Below are 19,975 nucleotides of genomic sequence, written 5' to 3'. Positions count from 1 at the left end.
TTCAGAGATGGTCATTCCCCCGCGCCTGCTGATGAAATCCTCATACGCAGTCCTCTCAGCGACGGCAGTGTTCAGCTCGGCCTCCAGATCTTTCTTTTCGGACTCTAAGTCCTTATTGTCGGCCTCTAGCTTCACTAAACAAGCCAAGAGTTCGTCATTCTTCATCTGGTCAGCTATGGCTTTTTTCTCAGCTTCGTCTAAAGCGGAATAGTACAGCCGCTTCCAGTGAAGTACCTCCAGCTCCTTAAGAGTTAAGAATACAAAGCAGCCTATGTCAGTTCGGCATTTCAGTTTACTGAGCAGGTAGTAAACCACAACAGGAGTAAAAGAGAGTACGAAAAGCTATACGAAGACACAAGTGCAGAAAGAAGAATTTTTTCATTCATAAGAAAAAAAATTTTTTACACAAGGAGGGCTTCAAGGCCATTTTACAAGGAAGAAACTAAACCAAGAGAAGGGAGACGAAATCATACTCCGCCAGCTTCGCCTCCGGCTCCTCGGTGAGGTTCAGCTTCCTTCTCCTTGTCTGCCTCAGCTTCAGCCTCGGCCTCCCTGCTCCCCCCAGCCTGCTCGGTGCCCCCATCACCGATTAGCAGCACCTCTTGCTCGGCCTGCCTGTCTCCGGTCTGCTGATCGAGCTGCTCGGTCTCACCCTCTCCGTGGAAAATTGGAGCGGGTGAAACTGGCCCTAAGGAGGCGAAGATAGCCTCCATATTCTCGTCCCGGTCAGCTCGGCAACTACGAACTCGGTCAGCAGAAAGCAAGACCGAGGACGAAGCAAGCTCCTCAAGGAGCGGCAGACTCTGGAGACGAGCTGCTATCTCTCGGCCGTACAGCGGCAGGACGACTTCGGGCCCCTGCTCGGCATTATCGGTCATTAGTTTCAGCAGATCACCGACAAAGGCCGAAAATTGATTGCTCAGAAAGAGTTTCTCCGCGAAAGCGCGGAGAACCTCCCCTTGGGCCACCACGGCGGCAGCATCCCTCCGTTTCGTCTGCTCTCGCTGGATGACGAGCTGGTTTTTGGCAAACTGGGCTTCATCCTGGGCCGAGATCCTAGCAGCTCTGGCCTTCTCAAAGTCTGCCTTAGCCTGTTCGGCCTGGTGACGAGCAGCCGCCAACTTCCTCTGCATCTCAGCATAATCGTTGGACGCTTTGGAGAGTTCAACGGCGACGAGCTTGGAGAGCATATCGTTCCTCTGAAAATGGAAAAAGGAAAAAGTCAACCGAGGGGCCACAAAAATACAGGAAAAAAGCAAGGCCAGAAAATCAAGAAGAGAATTCACCTCGGCGAAGTCCGTGGGCCATAAAAAGGGCTCACAGATATGTTCCGAAGGAGGCGCCAAGACCACGTCTTTCTCTGGCGCTCTTGGGGGTTTCTGAATCCTCCCCTTCCCCCTTGCCGAAGTCGACTCCGGCTTCTTTGGATCCGAAGAGGTCTTTTGCCTCTTCGGATTCTTCTCGGCATCAGACGCCGAGCTGCTGGTTTTCGGCCTCTCCGGTTCCTTAGATTCGGAGGATTTGCGACTGATCTTGTTCAGCAAGTTCACTGCCAAAAAGCAAGAAAACAAGGTTAGTTTTCGTCGTCAAGGCAGTAATGCATAAAAAAGAATTCCTCACCCTCAGTCTCTTCGTCCGAAGACGAGGAGTCGAACACGAAGTCGCCCTTGACGAGCTCAGACTCCAGGTACTGCTTCCTAATCATAGGAATCTTATTGAGCTCGCCCTCGAGCTCGTCCAACGGTTCTAACCGAGGATGAGGAATCACGGACTTCGGCCCTCTCCAGGGAAAGCCCGGAGCCGCTGTCCTATTATAAAAAAAGAAACGATGTTGCCACTTTGGCCACTTGGTTTTGCAGAAGGCCCTAAAGGGCTGTAAAGGGATCAAGTAAAACCAAGATCCCTTCCTCTTAAACTGGAAGAAATTAAGGATTGCCCTCAGAGACAGATCCTTATCTAGCCTACGCAGTTCGGCAGCAAAGGCCGATAAGTGCCTCCAAGAGTTCGGAGTCACCTGACCTAAAGGGAGTTGAAAAAAATCTAGCAGCTCTACAAAGGCAGGGGGAAGAGGGAAACGAAGCCCGCATTCCAAGCCGGCTTCATAAACGGTGGCGTAACCCTCCGGCGGCGAGTCAGCCCTATGAAGGTCGTCGGGAATCGCAACCTTCCCCCCAGGAAAAAAATATTTTTCGTGTAAGGATATCACAGTATCCTTACTCAAGATGCTGTGAAAATACTCTACGGTCTTCTCCCCGGATTCTTTCCGGCTAGAAGACCCCTTACCCCCTTTCCTACCGCTACCTGACTCAGAAGAAGAAGAAGAAGACATGGTTCTTACTCTTTGAAAGTCTGAAGAAATTCTGAAGAAATTCTTGAAAGTGGAAGGAAATTTTTACGCAAAAGAGAGAGAATGCAGAAGAAGCAATAGCAAAAGTGTTCAAATGATGAAGAAAGGACGTATTTATCAGATTCGGAGAAGATTTCAAAATCATCGCACCGTTTCGAATCCCACCTTTTCAGGATTCAACGGCCGGATTTTACTGTCGCATTTAATGCAGTCACGCGCAAGGCACGTCCCCTGACGTCAGCCTCCCCCGTACCTTTATCCAGAATGCCGAAGTGACTCGCTTCGCCGAAGTGATTCACTTCGCTTTTCGGGGGGTAGTGATGGGGTACGTACTAAACAAGCCCAATAGCAGTGACGGCCCATCAGCCCAAAGCCCAAGGAAGAGTATCAGTTCGGCATTACCAAAGAGTTCGGCCCTAGCCTACAGCTCGGTAAAAGCCAACCAATCAGTTCGGCATTACCAAAGAGTTCGGCCCCAGCCTACAGCTCGGTAAAAGCCGACCAATCAAGCTCTACTCTCAGATCGGCAAAAGCTGCTCGGCAATAGTTCAGAAGTTCGGTCTCAGTATTCGACCGAACTGGGAGATAGTGGACTCATGCAGAACCTCTGCGACCTCCACTACACGATCTATTTAGTGGTGTCAACTCATGCAGGATAGCGGACCAAACAAAGAGATAGTGGACCCATGCAGGATCTCATGACCTCCACGACATCCACTACCTAGTTAGTGGTGATGCAAGCCACGACCTAGTTAGTGGTGATGCAAGCCACGATCTTAGTTCAATGTATAAATAGAACTTAGATCAGACAGGAGAAGAGAGCTCTCTAGACATCAAATATCGTATAGCAAGTCTGTATTTGTAAGCTGGAAAACCAGATCAAGCAATACAATCTTGCCCTCCTTTCTTCCCGTGGACGTAGATTTACCTCAGTAAATCGAACCACGTAATTCCTTGTGTCGTGATCTATATTCATTACCTGCATTTACTACTATCAAAAATTCGCCCAACCATCAATAACCTTGTCAAATGGGGAAGAAAATTTCTTTTCGGATCTTGAAACTCTTAAAACTTCTAGTTTCAAGAGAGTTATACTATGTGTATTAGCGTATGCCTTGGTTGAGTAAGAGAAGTATGTAGCTTGACCATATTAGTATCTTTAAAAGCATGTTTCTTCTCCCAGATGCGATGCGCAATTAGTGGTTCTGGAAAGACATCGATGCCCATGCTAGAGGAGCTTTTGCTTATGGTGCACTTCCTATAACAATCTCAGGTATATAACAGACTTGCTTTCGCTTGGCATTTGGCTATAACTCGACTAGCTTACTGGGTATTGAAAACTGGTTGACTATGGATATGTAATCTAGTGACTTCATATTTGATGTCCCAATGTTTAGATTTACTTGTGAGTCGAGCAGCTGGTATGATTATTTACGAAGCTACATTCATTTTGTGATCTCTATTTGCTTCTTCTATTACTACTGAATTAGTTGGTGGGATAAACACAAATCTTTAATACTACTACCATTGTTGTTGTAGCATTTTCCTTTAACCTCAATATATAAGGTTAAGTCTAATTAATGCTAGCAAAACATTTCAATTTAATAATATCAGTCTGCCTCATGTTAGGTGCAATGAAGCAAATATACCAGAGAGCACTCAAGTCAGCAACTAATTTTGATTAGAGCATCCACAATAGCGCCTAGCGCACCGCTTAGCCTAGCGCCGGCGCTAGGCTGTGCGCTAGGCGATCTATTGCAACCGTCTAGCGGTTTCCGGAACTAAAAACCGCCGAGCGCTCGGCGGTTTCACGGAGCTAGGCGGTGCGCTGGGCGATCCGCTCGGCGCTATTGCAGCGCTCCGGATCGCCGAGCGCATCGCCCAGCGGATTTTTTAATTTTTTTTTATTTAATGTTTTTTTTATGAAACTCATTCTTGGTTGTTTCTCTTTTATAGAGATATCCTTGAATGTTTTATGTTCCACTTTCGATGTGGGACAAACTCATTCTTAGTTGTTTCTCTTTTATAGAGACATCCTTGAATGTTTTATATTCCACTTTCGATGTGGGACAAACTCATTCTTGGTTGTTTCTCTTTTATAGAGACATCCTTGAATGTTTTATATTCCACTTTCGATGTGGGACAAACTCATTCTTGGTTGTTTCTCTTTTATAGAGACATCCTTGAATGTGTTATATTCCACTTTCGATGTCGGACAAACTCATTAATGAGGATGTTGTAATGTTATTTTAATTTTAATGAAGTGTATTTTTTTAATTAATGTACTTTTTAAAATTTTAATATTATTACTGAATTTTCCCGTATGTGTGTGGTAAATTTAATTCCGTATTTTGTGTGATTGTTAATTATTTGTTTGAGTGATGTGGCTAGGCTATGGCTGGACTATTTGCTTGTTTTGATGATGTGGCAGGAGGATTTTCAGTGTTGATGATGTGGCAGGAGGAGTTTGTGGCTAGGCTATTGCTGGGCTATTCCTATTGTGGATGGCCTTATAAAAAGAAAGCCAAGTAAGGAGACTTTCCTTAACTGATTCATTATTGAAACGACACGGATTTTAATGCAAAATCTAGGTCTCCCTTTATGCCTTTTAACTCTATAGAAATATAGATTGTTGCATTCACGAAATTAGATGATGCAATTTCATCCTTTTCGTGTCTAAAAGAGTGTACCTTAAATTGGTCACCTGAAGATTTTGAACTAAAAGAGCATAACTAGAATTGGCCAACTGAAGATTTTAAATTCAGGTAACACCCAATGCAATTAAACCTTTTCTTGGCACTATTGCTACCAAGTTGGGGACACTTATACTTTGTTACGTCCCTCTATGCATCCATGACATAAATGATTTGCATTTGTAGGAAGCAATGAAACAAACCTACGGGAGAGCACTCAAATCAGCAACTGATCTTGGTTATCAGAAAGAAAGCCACGATACTTCCCTCAACCAATGCCTCAATATTGTTTTTTCGATCTTTACATTGCACATTCAAGCAGTTCTACCTTCGTATATATTGTTTCCAGTGTTAGTCGTTTCAGTTTTTGTCCATTACTGTTCCACGTTTTCTTGCGTGCGTGTTGCTTCGTTTAAGTAGATATTTCATCTCCAAAGCTGGATTTTTGTTTTAGAATCCAGTCTATCTCACTTCCATTCACTGTCATCTTCGTACTTAACACCTTATGCACGCATGCCACTAGGGTGCACATGCCCTTAGAGCTCGTGCACAAGCACTCTTGCTCTCTCACTAAGGCATCTTTGTAGAGAGCAATGGAGAAATCATGGTTTTTAACTATAAAACTGCAATGGAGTTGCCTACTTGTCAAGAATAAAGCGATTGTGATTCATTATCAGTTTGTCAAGAACAAAGAGATTGTAATTCCATATCTATCAGTTTGAAATTAATCATCAAAAAACTGTAATTATTCCACAGATTAGATCGAAATTCAACAATAATCTTCGATTCATCAATGCAAGAATCAGAAATCCATATCATCATTAACACAAAAAAGTAAAGTTTGCTTCAATTAGCATATTACAAAGTCACATATTCAATATTACTAAGCTATATATTTTCCACAGAACATGAAACGAATTACTACTTATCTTTGGGCGTGGAGATGCCGTACTTCTCCTGGAGCTTCTGGATTTCTTCCTCCTTCTTCTTCTGGTCGAACTTCTTCCCCATCTTCGCCTGCTGGTAATAGAGGACGATCAGGTACCGGTTCGCCACGTTGAAGCCGGAGAGGTGGTCGACGGCGGTCTTGGCGTCGTAGATATCCTCGTAGACCACGAAGGCGGTGCCTCGAGTGTCCTTGTTGGTGCCAATGCGGATCTGCCGTATCGCCCCGTACTTGCCGAAGATGTCGTACATCTCCTCGCTCGTAATGTTGAACGGAAGGTTCCGAATGTAGAGCACGCGGTTCACCTCCGGCGGGAGCCGGGTGTTCCCTTTGCGGAGGCTGATTGCTGCCGCCATTTTAGCACCTGCATCAATAATAGAAACTGATTTTAAGCAAAATAAAAACAATACCACTCATACAGATATACATCCACCTGTGCGTTCATGGTACAGAGTATCACCACAAAAAGAAAGCAACAAAGATAAAAAAAATTAACTGTATTTGACATTTGGAGTATGATTCACTTAAGGTTGTTATATAGAGACATACCAAAACAAGAACAAGAACAAGAACAAGATCTCAAGCCCTGTGATTCTTCTCAAGTTTTACTTAAGCAAAAAAATGCAAAACTGGATATGAGATCCAGGTATAACACACCATGCGTGCACAATGCACAGAAGAGGAAGGAGGGGGTGGACGTGGATGTGAATATCCAAAATCACATTATTATGTAAAACATATACCAGCTAAATGATTATCCAAAAATGATTTATGATATACTACTATAATAAGAATAATCATCAAAGCAAATGTGATGGATTTGCAATGTTGATTTCAAATTCTGAATAGAAAATGCCATGATTATGAAAATTACATGTCCCGACTCAAATAAATTACTTGAGATTCATTCTTCGATAAGCCAGCAACAAAGATAGATTTGTTATATCCCTATAATCACCAAAAACCACCAAAAAAAATTTAGACAAAAAACACAATCTTGAGTAATCACTTGAGAAATATGACCATTGCTATATCTAGAACCTGCCAAACTGAGAACTAATACTGAATATACGGAAAGTTCCAACACGTTTTACTTATCAAAAACATTACAAAACTGAATAGACGAAGCTAATCGATTAAATTCAACCATAACAACTTCATGAAATCAAGTTTTGTTGTAATCGACAGCACATGAACATCAATCACTAGGTAAAGATGCTATCATGATGAGAGAGATACTAAATCGTGAAAAAAAACTGCATCATTGCAAACAACATCCTTCAGATCTAAGATTTGGGTACATAATATGAAAGGTGAGCATAAATCAAGCCGAAAATTACCTAGTAAACAGCAGAAACACAACATTTGACACAAAGTTAAACTATCGAGGGAAATTACGAAATCAATCGAGCTGAAATGATTGAAGCAAGGAATTTGGGAGAAATGAGTAGAGAAGTTACCTAAGCGTAGAGTCGTAGACGATGTGAGATCGAGAGTAGTCCGCCTTGACCTAACGCTATTGGAACACACACATCAACGGAGGAGTGAGCAAATCGAGGGATATATTTATAGCCCAATAATATTAGCATTTAGGAGTACTATTAAATTATAATACTACTAAAAAATACTAGTAAGAAATGATAATGTAAGAGAAATAAGATGATAATAAAAAAGTAAGGGATTTTTTTTTGCATTAGAGGCATAGTTATAGTACTCTATAGTGGTGTTCGGTTTCCAAGATAAAATAATATCAAGATACAATCTAGTAATAGTATTGAGTTGTGAAATTATTAATGGAGAGTTAGCTATGACTAATTATCCCATGATTATCCATCTAGGATTGAGTTGTGGGGTTGAATCTCATGAACCAAACACACTACAAATTTAATCTCGGATACAATCTTGCAAACCGAACACCCTCTATGTGTTCGGTTTGCACGATTGTATCCCGAGATCAAATATGTAGTGTATTAGATTCCTAAGATTTAATCTCATAATTTAATAATCATAGGATAATTAGTAATAGTTAATCACATCTTACTAAAATAAATACATAACTCAATCCAAAATTATATTTTAGAAGTATTTATCTAGTAAACCGTACTGCTACTAATTTATTCCAGATTATCTCCCCAAAATAAAATATTTGCACGTTTTGGGGCCTTCGAGATATAATCTTAAATTTGGAGGACCATAGCGGCAACCATCTCACCCAACATCCGAACCGCCAAAATCCCTAAATTCACTCCGGAATCGCCGTATTTTTCTTCACCGAGTAAAAGTTCTCATCGTTATCATAAAAAATTTCGTAGATTTGTAAAGGATTTGCAGCAGCATGTCTAAACGGTGAGCAGATATTGAAACCGTATCCTATTATCTGGATTTATTAATTACTCCTATTTCTTCTGATTTTCTAATGATTTTTTATCCAATTGATATTTTTTCATAAATTACACCTACGCCGATTGTATAGAAACTATTTGGATGTTCTCTTCATTGATTTCTTGGATTTGGATTCGTTCATACCAATTAGGTTGAGTGGAAGGTAGATAAATTTAAAGAGAAGGAAAAAATTAATTAAATTAGTAGAACAGCAATAAATTTACTTCGTCAACCAAAGTTATTCAGTATACATATATCATGAGCTTATTTCTTAAAGGTTTGATTGGTCTATACTGTAAATTGGAATAGGATTGATCCAAGCTGGAAAAGGTTTTTTTGTTAGACTTGATTGGAAATTATGCACTGTGTGTTGATTGATTGTCAACTGAAAGTAGCCTGCTGTTCTGATCTTTCTGAATATGATCTGAGCATATTTTCCAGCATATAGTAGTTGTATACATGCTATGAAAAATTATTAGTTGCAATTGAAAGTTGAGTTGTTCCCTTATATGCTATATGAGTTTCCTATCAATAAGTTTGTATGGAGGTAGTTAGTATGGCATTTTCCATGTACCTTTTTTTTCCATTTTAGAGTGTACAATGCCCCAAGTCTTTGCTGAAGTAGACCCACAAAAGTTATGAGATATTTAATGTAGTAAAGACCTTATGCTTCGTTTTGGTTTATTTATATATATTCTGCGTTCAAGGGCATAGTTGTAGACTTAGATAAGCCTTTGTCCCGGCATTTGTTCTCTTTTCATGGATACATAAAGCTTTCAGAGCTGAACTTGGTTCAACTAGGTTGAATATTTGCATTTCCCTCCCCTGGTATCAATAAGGAAGTAGTTGCTTGAACTTCTACTGGACTTTGGCTAGGACTATTGCTCTTATTTAATGATTGATTTCAAGATAGCACAATTTATGTAATCACTTCCATAATTTAGCTCATTATCCACTTCTCCTTTTATTGTCTTGAGAATAAAGAGAACGAATACAAAACTTTTATCAGTCATAAGGAAGGAAGTTACAAACACCTTATTGGACTGAGAAATGACACACATCGTCATCTTCCTTTGGAAATTTGATTTCATTGGAATATTTATTGGAGTGGTTAGTCACATGCAGTCATGAAACTTTACCTTTATGCTAAACCTTTAATGCATCTTGGCATCAAGTTTTTTTTGTTAAACGGGACTTACTTATCTTGGAGCCTTTGCATCACTTGACAGAGCACTTCTTTAAACTGATTGTTGATGATTTAATGTTCCTTCAGGGCTCTGTGTCTTAATAATAAGGTTCTAGTTTTGTCTTGGTGGTCATTGACTTTAGCCATTTATAATTGAATAACAAGAAAGATCCATTACTGTGTTAATAAAACTTTTAAACTTGTTTATGATGATTTTTGTTCCTTCAGGGTTCTCTGCAAATTCTTGCTATGGTGCATGTTCAAAGGGGGCAATCACTGTGAGTTTCAATGATTGGAAGGCCACCTAATAATGTGAGTCCTCTGTTACCTGCTAAGAGTATTGGCCATTTTTATTGTTTTATATGATTTCAGATTTTGGATGGCATATTACGTGATTGTACGTTCTACAGAAGGAGTTTGTGCTTTGGCACTCGATGTAAGATATGATCACATCAAAGTTTCTCGCGTTAAGTCGCCGGCTTACTTCATCAGTTGAGCTTTCTTCGCCAAGGAGGTTTCTACTAGAGCTGTGACTTAGGTTCCTGCTTTTTCATGGGTTAGTGTTGAACATTTCATCTATAATTTCCATTCATCCTCCTATTTACCAGATGGGGGAGATTCTGGGAATTGTGATAATCTAGTACTCTACAAGGCATGAGAGTTGGCAGACTTTTGGGTGTAGATGCTGCTGCCAACCAATATGCTCTTTTGCTGCTGCGGGGATTGATCACATGGTGTGAGTTGCCTTAGAGTTCATGGATCGGAACCCGGGTCACCCGGGTGACAGGCGGAAATGCTTACCAGTGTGACGCATAAGGGTTATGCGTCACTGGGGTAAGACGCATAATTCTTATGCGTCTTTGAACGACGCATAACCCTTGTGCGTCATTAACCAAAGACGCATAAGGGTTGTGCGTCGTTCATTAATAACGACGCATAATTGTTGTGCGTCACTCCCTGAGTCGGAATACATCTAAACCCCTTCATTAAAATGAAATTCCATTACTAGACTAGAACAAAAGTAGAAAGAGCTCTCCTCAGGCTGGGTAGCACGAGCGGCGGTGGTGGCCAAGGGAGCTGCTGGAGACGGATCTTCTGGAATACCTTCACCATCATCGGGGACGGCAATGGCTCGATAAGCATCATCAGGGCAGCCCTGCGCATGAACCACCACCCGTCCCATGGTGTTCCCTTTTATTACAACTTCTTGTTGTCACGGCCCAAGGGCGCAAGTGTTCTGACGTGTCATTATCAAATTCATCAGGTTTTGACCTTATAAACCGAGTAGGCTCACCGGATAATTCCTTGGTTGATGGGAGAGAAAGAGCGTGTGCTGAGAAAGTGAATCAGTGATAATTTCCTCGGTTGAAGGTGGAGCAACTATGTACTTTCCATCATCTATCACCTCATCCTTGATTAATTCTGGAGCAAAGTTAGGACAGACAACTCCCAAAGGCTGAACACCACACAGATTTTTCATCAACTACTCGTCTGGCTTCCTCGTTTCGATGCGGTGGCTGGCGATCAGATTTCTGGTACGCAACAGGGTTCGCCAATGTGCGGTTGGGTTGTCGCTGGTCTCGGACAGACCATACCGGGCCCATAGATAGCCCAGGTGAGGCGGTCACTGCACAGGGTTTATAAAATTCGGGATCGAACCGTTGTTTGACGTCTAACAAGAAATCATCCCAGCTCTTTCCTTTGTTAGTTTCTACCCAATATTCCCTCCAATCCGATGTTGGGTGATCGAATAAATATTGCATAAGATAAACACGATCATCTTGCGGTGTGTAGTGGTAGTTATAGTACTCTTGGATCTTACAGATCCAATCTCGGGCGTTCTCTCCATCGAAACGTGGTGGTTCGAGAAGGATCCATGGTAGGGATTCGGGCCTGACACCCAGGGGTGCTTTCGTGACCGACGGTGGCAACGACCAACCTGGGTGGGCGTCGCGACTGGGTCGGGTGGCTCCTTCGCTCGCGCCCCGGTGACAACGGCTATGAGCTTGGCGAGGCTTTCCTCAATTCTTTTGTGAACAGAATCTTGTCGTCGTGCAAAAGATTCGAGGTCGAATTCCGGTGCCATCGGACGTGTGGGTGATTAAGATTTGAGAGAAAGTGGCGTGAAACCTTTGCGAAAATTTGAGAGGACTTTGGAGGTAGTGGTTTGTGGTGGGAGAAGATTAAATCAATGAAAGCACCAGTTGATAGACCCTTGATCTATCGGACTAGAGCACCAACGATTTGTAGTAAAACAAAGAACAAGAACGATTACGAAGAACAAGATAAACCCTAGTTGAGGTGCTAGGGGGCGATTTCTGCCAGAATCAGAATAAGAACCAGTTTTAACTTTATTTCTCAATGAATCAAAATACTAGAGAATTCTATAAATGAATTCTAAACTCTAAACCTATCTTGCTAATCAAGCAAGATAATTAAAATAAAAGATTACAAAGATATGGAAATTAACTAACTAAAATAAAAGATACTAAATCAAATAAGATAAAGATACTGGAGATGACTTTCAGTGAGATTCACTAAATCGAGGACCCTATCAAACCCCTACGGTTTTAGTTTTTTTTTTTTTTTTTTTTTTTGCAATCAGGTTTCTTCGGCTCACTCGTGATCGAATTTCAATCTCGACTCCACCTTATTATTTTGCAGGGAGGATACAAGAACGACATGCTGGGGCTCGTGTTCAACCCTTTATTCCCTGGTGATCCAAAACTGACTGGCGAATATGTCTTGACGAAGATGTTCGGTTTGTCATTAGATCATTCCAAGTGGTTGGATCTATGCGCAGTGTATGCTCTGATCGTAGTTTACAGATTCCTCTTCTTTGTGATTCTCAAGCTGAAAGAGAGGGCAGGGCCGTATCTGCATTCACTCTATGCGAGGAGAATCGCATATCGTCTGAAGAAACGACCATCCACTCTGCGTTGAACAATATCTCGTGCCTCTAAAAGGCACAATCTTCCATTGTCTTCCCAAGAAGGCCTTAATTCTCCCCTCCCACAGTTTTATGATTTACAGAATCCAAGTTGTATGTCTAATGTGTTATGTTGATGAAGGCAATAAAAATGTAACACTATAAATTTGATGATATGATTTATGTGCTTGTTGATTATGAAAGAAAACAAGAACGGTTGTTTTTCTTAGTACTTTGCATTTTCTTGACTTGATGAGAAGACTAATTTAGTTAATGACGAATTGAAATTTAGTTGGTAGTAGATTGATGAATCGAATTACCAACCACATAAACAGCTTATGGGCGGATTATAATATTTCAAAACTATTTTCAGTCATACATTACTTGAATTGTATTCTATTTTGGATTGTCTTACATTATTTTGAATCATTTCTCTACATATCAAATATCTTACATTTTCAATTTCTCTTATTTTTATTTTCTTTCAAACATTATATATAGTCTGTTTACTTTATTATCTATTGAAGGGAGTGTTCGAGTATAAATTGGGTCTATTTGTGTGTAGTATTGAGTCTCCACAAATCTAGTTATGGCATTATTGATTTAGTTTTGTTCATAAAATAATAGTATAATAAAATAATAAATAAAATAAATGGGCGAGTCAAGGGGAAGCAATAAATTGACAATAAAAAAATGCACATTTAGCTAGCACCGAAATGCTAGGAAAACCCCCAAAGTGCTAGGAAAAATTAGGTTTTCCGAGCACATTCCGAGCACATAGGGTACTAGCCATTTGCTTCCCGGAATTATTCCCTAGCACGTTTCCGAGCAATACTCCAGTTTTTTCCGAGCACATTTCGGGGTGCTCGAAACATGGTCAACTCCTTTATGTAATATCTGAGCCTTCCATACGCGAAATAAAATGTGTTCTTGCATCTGTTTCCTTCATCATTTTCATTTCTTCTCCGACACTTCTATCTTTCTAACTCTCTCTTCCATCCGGGCTTCCATACGCTCCCGCTCTTCTTGAAGTTGTTGCTCGTAGAGCTTGTCCATCTTCCTAGGGTCGCTGCCGGTCAAATGTCCAGATTGCATATGCTGAAGTAGCTGATGAGAAGTATAATTTTGTTACACTTCCTGCACCGGGAATCTGCTCTCTCTTCTTCACCTTCCCATGAAGCTCCAAGAAGATGGCATCTAAATCCGGATTGTCTATCCCTTCGGCTCTTAATTCTTCGGCCCTTCTCATAATATCATCCTTCCAACAAGCAAACACAATTAGATACTATCATAAGCAAGCGAACAAACAAACAGTTTCACACAACTTTCTCTTCAATAGTGCAATGCAACATGTTATCATGTTGATGGAACAAGAGGCAACAGAGAATTCAGTTGTGTATAGATGGTGGACTAACTAATTGGATTATGCTTCATTTTAAGAGAGAATAAATCAAATTCATGCATAAGCATAAGTAATCTAAAGTTGAAAATGCTCAGCAAGACAAAAGTCAAATCATTTTATACACTTAGAATTGCAGGGCAGAGGGGGTAAAGTTGACAGATGTTGTTGCAGCATTTCTGTATTAAAACATTGAAATTTGAGAAGTATACAATGAGAGAACCCCCCAACAAAAAAAACGAAGCCAAAATCTTGAAAGAGTGATTAAGGAGGTGTGTAGCTACTAAATTCCAATTTGGTTTTCTCCTATTTTTATGTATGGTGTACCTTCCTCCTCTTACGCCCATTTCAAGGATGGTGCACCTAAATGCTACTAAACAACATGATAAATGCTAGCTCGGAATACTTATTATCATTTAGTTCTAAGAAATTAATCCAAGTCAGAATGTACCATCTGATTATATATTCCTTTCTCTGTCATATACTTTTACTCTTTACTCCTCTTATGCTATTTTCAAGGATGCTTCATCTAAATGCTACTCCTTACGTTCCTCTGTAGTAGAGGCATTTCTTTTCGGCACGGAATTTAAGAATTGTGTTAAAAGTGAGTTAAGTGAAGGGAGAATAAAGTAGGAAAGGAAAAAGGTAGAGAGACTTAAGAGAAATAAAGTAAGAGAGAGTAAAGTAAGAGAGAAGAAAAGATTGTGTTTTTTGCCAAAATAGAAATGACTCAGCTACAGTGAGACAACCAAAAAGGGAATACGACTCAAATACAGAGGGACGGAGGGAGTACTAAACAACATGATAAATACTAGCTCAGAATACTTAGCATGTAGTTCTAAAAATTAATCAAGTCAGAATGTACCATATGATATATCACCTATGCACATTACTGGCTCGGATCTTTTCTGTTCTCAAATACCAATAGGGATCAAAAGCCCAAAATTAGTCAAATTAAGATGAAACTTACATTAAATTGAGTGGCGTTTTGCGAAACCATCCCATGTGAATCTATTGTTCTGAACGTGTAGGCCTTACCAAAGACATCTACAAATGTAGGCAATATCCAGTTGTTTTCCTCGGTCTGCAAACAACATTAAAAAGGATTTAGAAATAATTAAAAATGTAAACAAATTAAACTAGAAAAATATAAATTTTACCATGTTTTCAACTGTCTCTTCAAATGTAATACAACCATTACAATGTGTTCCAAAGGCCTTCTCCCGACCCTGTCTTCGATTTGTCGAGCACCTCTCACAAACCTTGATATTCTCAGGAAGCTTCCAGGCATCGGTGTATGTCGTCCACTGGACATCCATGAAGTAGGCCGGTTTCTTCATTGACTTTCTCTTATAACCCATGGAATCGCCGTATCTAGCTTTGCACTGCTATCTTGCATAGCATTTGATCATAAGCTTCACAGTTTGCACCTTTCTGCAAAATAATAAAGTATTATATAATTTATGATAATTGAGATATAAATATAAAATGCACAATTTGACATGAAATTCTTTCTAATAATGATCAATGTATTCTTCTGAAAGCGTTGCCTGGTTGTATCCTCCCGAGTCAACTATGTGCTTGAAAGACTTATTGCATATGTTGGCCACTACACCAGTCGGTCGGACACAATCTGCAGATTAATATAGAATTAGTAAACTTAAAATAATATAATGACTGCATAAAATTATCTGAGTAAGTACTTTCCATCCCTAAGGTGTACATAGATGCAGCCTCTTGCATATTAATATAGAGTTAGTAACTTAAAATAATATAATGACTGCATAAAATTATCAGAGCAAGTACTTTCCATCCCTAAGATGTACATAGATGCAGCCTCTTGCGTCCTTCTTAAATCCATCTTTTTTTGCATTATTAGTACTTGCACTTGCCCCACCTTCAATGCTATCACCGGTTGAATGTTCTCCTTCACTGTTCTCGTCCAATAACTCTAAAGTACCAAGTGGTGGTAAGTCATCGGAGTGTGTAGTTGAGCGTTCCGATGATGACCCTCCCATTTCTACAATTAAATAACTACAACAGCCAAGTAGAAATTTTATATTCAGAGCTGTTATAACTACCTCAGACATACCTCAGACAAGTAGAAAAAATGTGTTAGAGACAATAAAATAGAGAATGCAGCAACCTATCAAGACGGTATCTTCATGGCTACAACATACTCCCTCCGTTCCATGTTAATCCCTCCGTTCCATGTTAATAGAGTCATTTTTCTATTTTAGCAAGTTCCAAGGTAATTGAATCATTTCTATTTTTGGCAAAAGTAATTCTCTCTTTTAGTTTATTCTCTCTTCATCTCTCTTACTTTATTCTCTCTTACTTTATTCACCAACCATTTAACACACTATACTTAAACTCCGTGCCGAAAAGAAATGCCTCTATTAATATGGAACGGAGGGAGTATATTCCAGAAGCATGAAAAAGGATCCCAGTTAGTAAAAAGTGAAGAAATTTTCATAGAAATTGGATAGGGAAAAAAAGATTACCTAATTAAGCAAGGCTGGGAAAAGGATAAAAGAAAAGGATGGTGGATAACCTTAATTAATTGATCCAAATAATTTTATCTCATATTTCCCCAAGAAATCCATTTTAGCAAATGAGTAAATGTAAATGATAGAGAAAGGGAAAGATATAATCAGATGGTCTTCTAATTGTTGCTTTATTTTAAAGAAAAACAAGCATTGACCAGTTTGAGTTCAATATTCAAAATCATCTCCTACTCCCTCTCTCATTCTCATATGTTCCTGACTACATAGAATCAGAGATACAAAAATCATGATGACGATGTAGAAAGGAGCTACAATGATATCCAATACATGTTCAATTGGCATATAGCAACACACATCAGAGGAAATGATATCCAAAAAATCATAAAGAACAATGTAGAAACACATAAAAAAATCATGAAGAACAATGTAGAAACACATCAGAGGAACAATGATATCCCGAACACATCATTGTAGAAACACATCAGAGGAAATTTAGCTACACATATAGCTACATTAGTTATAATCAGAGGAAATGATATCCAACACATGTTCAATTGGCATATAAACATAATAAACAAATTGAATTAAACTAAATCAGATCATGTTCACTAACCCTAGCTAACCCAAATAGAGAAGCGGGACATTCACTAACCTGCAGGTGTGAGAAATGGAAGAAGTGCGCGCCGATGATTGGAGGTGCCAATCTCTATTTTATTCAATTCCTCAACTAAATCAAAATAACCAAATCTGTCTGGGTCAGACCTCTGCTGTTCCACCACCAACATATTTCTATAACTTACCATTTGAAATGAAATGTCCCCCATGGTGAATGTAGAGGCCAAAAACATCATCCCTGTACAAATTCCAAACTCAAAAAATCTAAACTAACTCAACTCAATTTCAAAATCAGAAAATGTAAACTAACTCAATTAGAAAACGTACACTTCAAATGTGAACGAATATTGACTCAAAATTAAAAAAAATTTAAAAAAGTAAAGTATATATGTAAACAAATTTAAAAAAACATACAAAAAATGTAAACGAACACCTCTATGGAGTTCTATGCACATATTTTGTGTTTAGTTTGTATTCTAATAAAACCAATACAGATTAATAAGCTGACTCCCTCCACCATCTCAATCTTCCAACAGAACATAGCTTCTTCAAGAAGATATTTTTACGCAAATTGGAGGTTTTACTCATTAGAAACAATCAATTTTTATTTAGCTTGAGTAGTTGTATGGATTTTCTCGACAAAAAACGAGTCACTAAAGATGGGAGGACTTACAGAGTCGGTGGCGTCATCGGATTCCGTAGCCCTCGTCACCGTCACCGTCGCCGTAACCGCCGCAGAAGATGGGAGCACTTGAGAAGAATCGCAGATGGGTTTTGCCAATTCGTAGGATAGAGTTTTGTTTCAATTGATAGTGAATTTTGGGATTTGGGGATGGGGGATAAGTGTAATGCTTTTGTTTATTAAAATAAAATAAAATTTTCCATGTCCCCAAACACTCACCAGCCAACTCATCTTCCACGTCAGCGTAAATATCGACATTAACACACTGCTTAGCTAGAATAACCGATATGGGAAATCGGTACTCGAGGGTAAAGTTCATGACTTGTAAAGCAACATTTATAGTTCACGAAAAAACCAAACTTTTGTGAAAGTTCATGAATTTTCAGGCAATTAGCCCTTAATAAATCTGCAAAGTATAAACTAATTTCCAAACTAAAAAACTTTCAAAATTTATAAGATGATTTCAAAAATATAGAAGATAACTTTACACCAAATTTGGAATGACCAAACTCAACATCTAAATATCTAATACTATATCTCGTTTGGTAGAAATCTTTATAACAATTTTGGTAAAACTTCATTACCACTCCATATATTATTAGAAGATAAAAACCTTACTAGAACTAGGACGCGGGCGACAACAATGGCACCTAGCAGCGGACTCCAGCTCTCCAACGATGAGCGGCAGCGATTTCAAATTACAAGGAAAATGGAAAGAAAGTAATGTGAGGGAAATAGAGAAGTTGGAACTAGTGGATTCGGGATTCACTAACCTTTAAGGTACCTAACACTAATGAATGAATTATATTATACTCTCTTCGTCCCATAAAAATAGCACATTTGAAACAACATAGGTTTTAATGTTTAGTTGGTAAAAAAGAGAGAGAAGGAGAAAAGATAGTGTACGTAGTATTAATGGATTGTGAGATCCACACAATTAGTAGTGTTTAGTTGTTTATTCTAATTTTAGGAGATGGCCCAAAATGGTGAAATTAATCCAACTCGAAAATTTTCTGTTCATAATGAGTCAATTTTTGGAGTTTAACTAATGACACAAATCCAGTCAGGCTTAACACAAACACATTAATTGTGTGTGTGTCCGTGTCTGATTGTCAGACCTAGGTTTGAGAGAGTAAAATTGATTGTTTATTTAACTAAACAACATCGTCATAATACGCACACCTCTCGCTAAAAACGAAGTTGACATGTTAATATAATGTCAACTCAATGTCAACCTTCACCTATAAAAATGTCAAGGTGGGACACATAATCGGAAACGGAGATTTAATTTCATATTCTCATTCTTCTATTCTATGGTTCACAGTTTTGCAGAGAAATTGCCAATAAAATTCAAGTATGTTAATCCCCTCAAATTCCGATGCCCTCTCACAAAAAAAATCTCCAAAATGCAAGACACACATTTTAGAACATAGAATCAGAAGCAAGAGAAAAGGCACAGAGAATTTTAGAACAATTCATATAGTGATCAGTTATATATGAATACATAAATATAGGGCCAAAATTAGATATGAATCTGCAAACACATAAATCAAACGGTAGAGTTCTTGTTTAATAAAGCACGTAAACTGAATCACCCACACACACATTCCTTATTTCTTATTTATGCATTTAGTCTAATTACTCAATCTCATATCAGAGGGCATCAGTAACGAAAAAATTCAGTAATTCAATCCGAGATATCAGCTTATTAGGAGTAATCGAGTGTAGTAATGAAGTTGATTCACAATTATTACCTTGATGTTCGTAGTTTTTCCAATGCCGCCCATTCCGACAAGTGCAATTGCTCTAGAAGATTATCTCTTCGATTATCAAATTGATCAGATAATCCAGCCATCATTCCACCAAAATGAATTCTTGATAAAAATAGGTTGACCTACTTCCTGTCCATGAGATGGAGGAATGTCTTTCAACTTGAGAAAGGTTGGGAATGAGATTTTACAAGTTCAACGAATTCTTCGATGGTAGAGTACACAACATATTTGGCTGCGGAAGAGAGGATATGAATACTAGGGCCGGCTCACTATATTTTTTCTAAACTTGAATAACTTTCTAAGCCCAAAACACACCTTAAGCCCATGTTCTTTTATCTTTTGTTTGATAAGTTTGTACTCCATCCGTCCCATTAAATATGCAACATTTGAGAATCGTCACGGGTTTTTATGTAAGGTTGTTTTGTGAGTTAATGAAGAGAGAGTAAAGCAAGATAGATGAAAAGTAGAGATAGAGATGTTTCCATTTTAGGAAACGTTTCATTTTTAATGGAACAAA

General features: G+C 39.0%; 1 protein-coding gene and 2 long non-coding RNA genes across 4 annotated transcripts; 1 reads left to right on the top strand and 2 right to left on the bottom strand.

Annotated features, from left to right (window-relative positions):
• The first annotated feature begins 3,241 nt into the window (after positions 1-3,241).
• LOC121764604 lies at positions 3,242-5,681 on the top strand. Its single transcript, XR_006042571.1, has 2 exons — positions 3,242-3,620; positions 4,779-5,681. It is a non-coding gene; the product is annotated as an uncharacterized LOC121764604 (long non-coding RNA).
• Positions 5,682-5,834: 153 nt separating this feature from the next.
• On the bottom strand, positions 5,835-7,599 carry LOC121764603 (splicing factor 3B subunit 6-like protein). Its single transcript, XM_042160614.1, has 2 exons — positions 7,447-7,599; positions 5,835-6,350 (listed from the first exon to the last, which is right to left on the bottom strand). The coding sequence occupies exon 2, from the start codon at positions 6,340-6,342 to the stop codon at positions 5,962-5,964; it is 381 nt and encodes a 126-aa protein (XP_042016548.1). The 5' UTR covers positions 6,343-6,350; positions 7,447-7,599; the 3' UTR covers positions 5,835-5,961.
• Positions 7,600-13,371: 5,772 nt separating this feature from the next.
• LOC121764005 lies at positions 13,372-19,679 on the bottom strand. 2 transcript variants are annotated; one of them, XR_006042543.1, is made up of 7 exons: positions 17,678-19,679; positions 17,190-17,242; positions 17,042-17,116; positions 15,689-15,916; positions 15,043-15,515; positions 14,853-14,966; positions 13,372-13,741 (listed from the first exon to the last, which is right to left on the bottom strand). It is a non-coding gene; the product is annotated as an uncharacterized LOC121764005 (long non-coding RNA). The 2 variants fall into 2 exon arrangements; XR_006042544.1 differs by having other exon boundaries at positions 15,780-15,916.
• Between the last annotated feature and the right edge of the window lie 296 nt (positions 19,680-19,975).

This window comes from Salvia splendens, chromosome 14, assembly GCF_004379255.2.
Source record: "Salvia splendens isolate huo1 chromosome 14, SspV2, whole genome shotgun sequence".
In the NCBI taxonomy this organism is placed as follows: Eukaryota; Viridiplantae; Streptophyta; class Magnoliopsida; order Lamiales; family Lamiaceae; genus Salvia; species Salvia splendens.
Note: the sequence above shows the minus strand (reverse complement) of the source record. Positions and strands in the feature narration are given on the sequence as shown.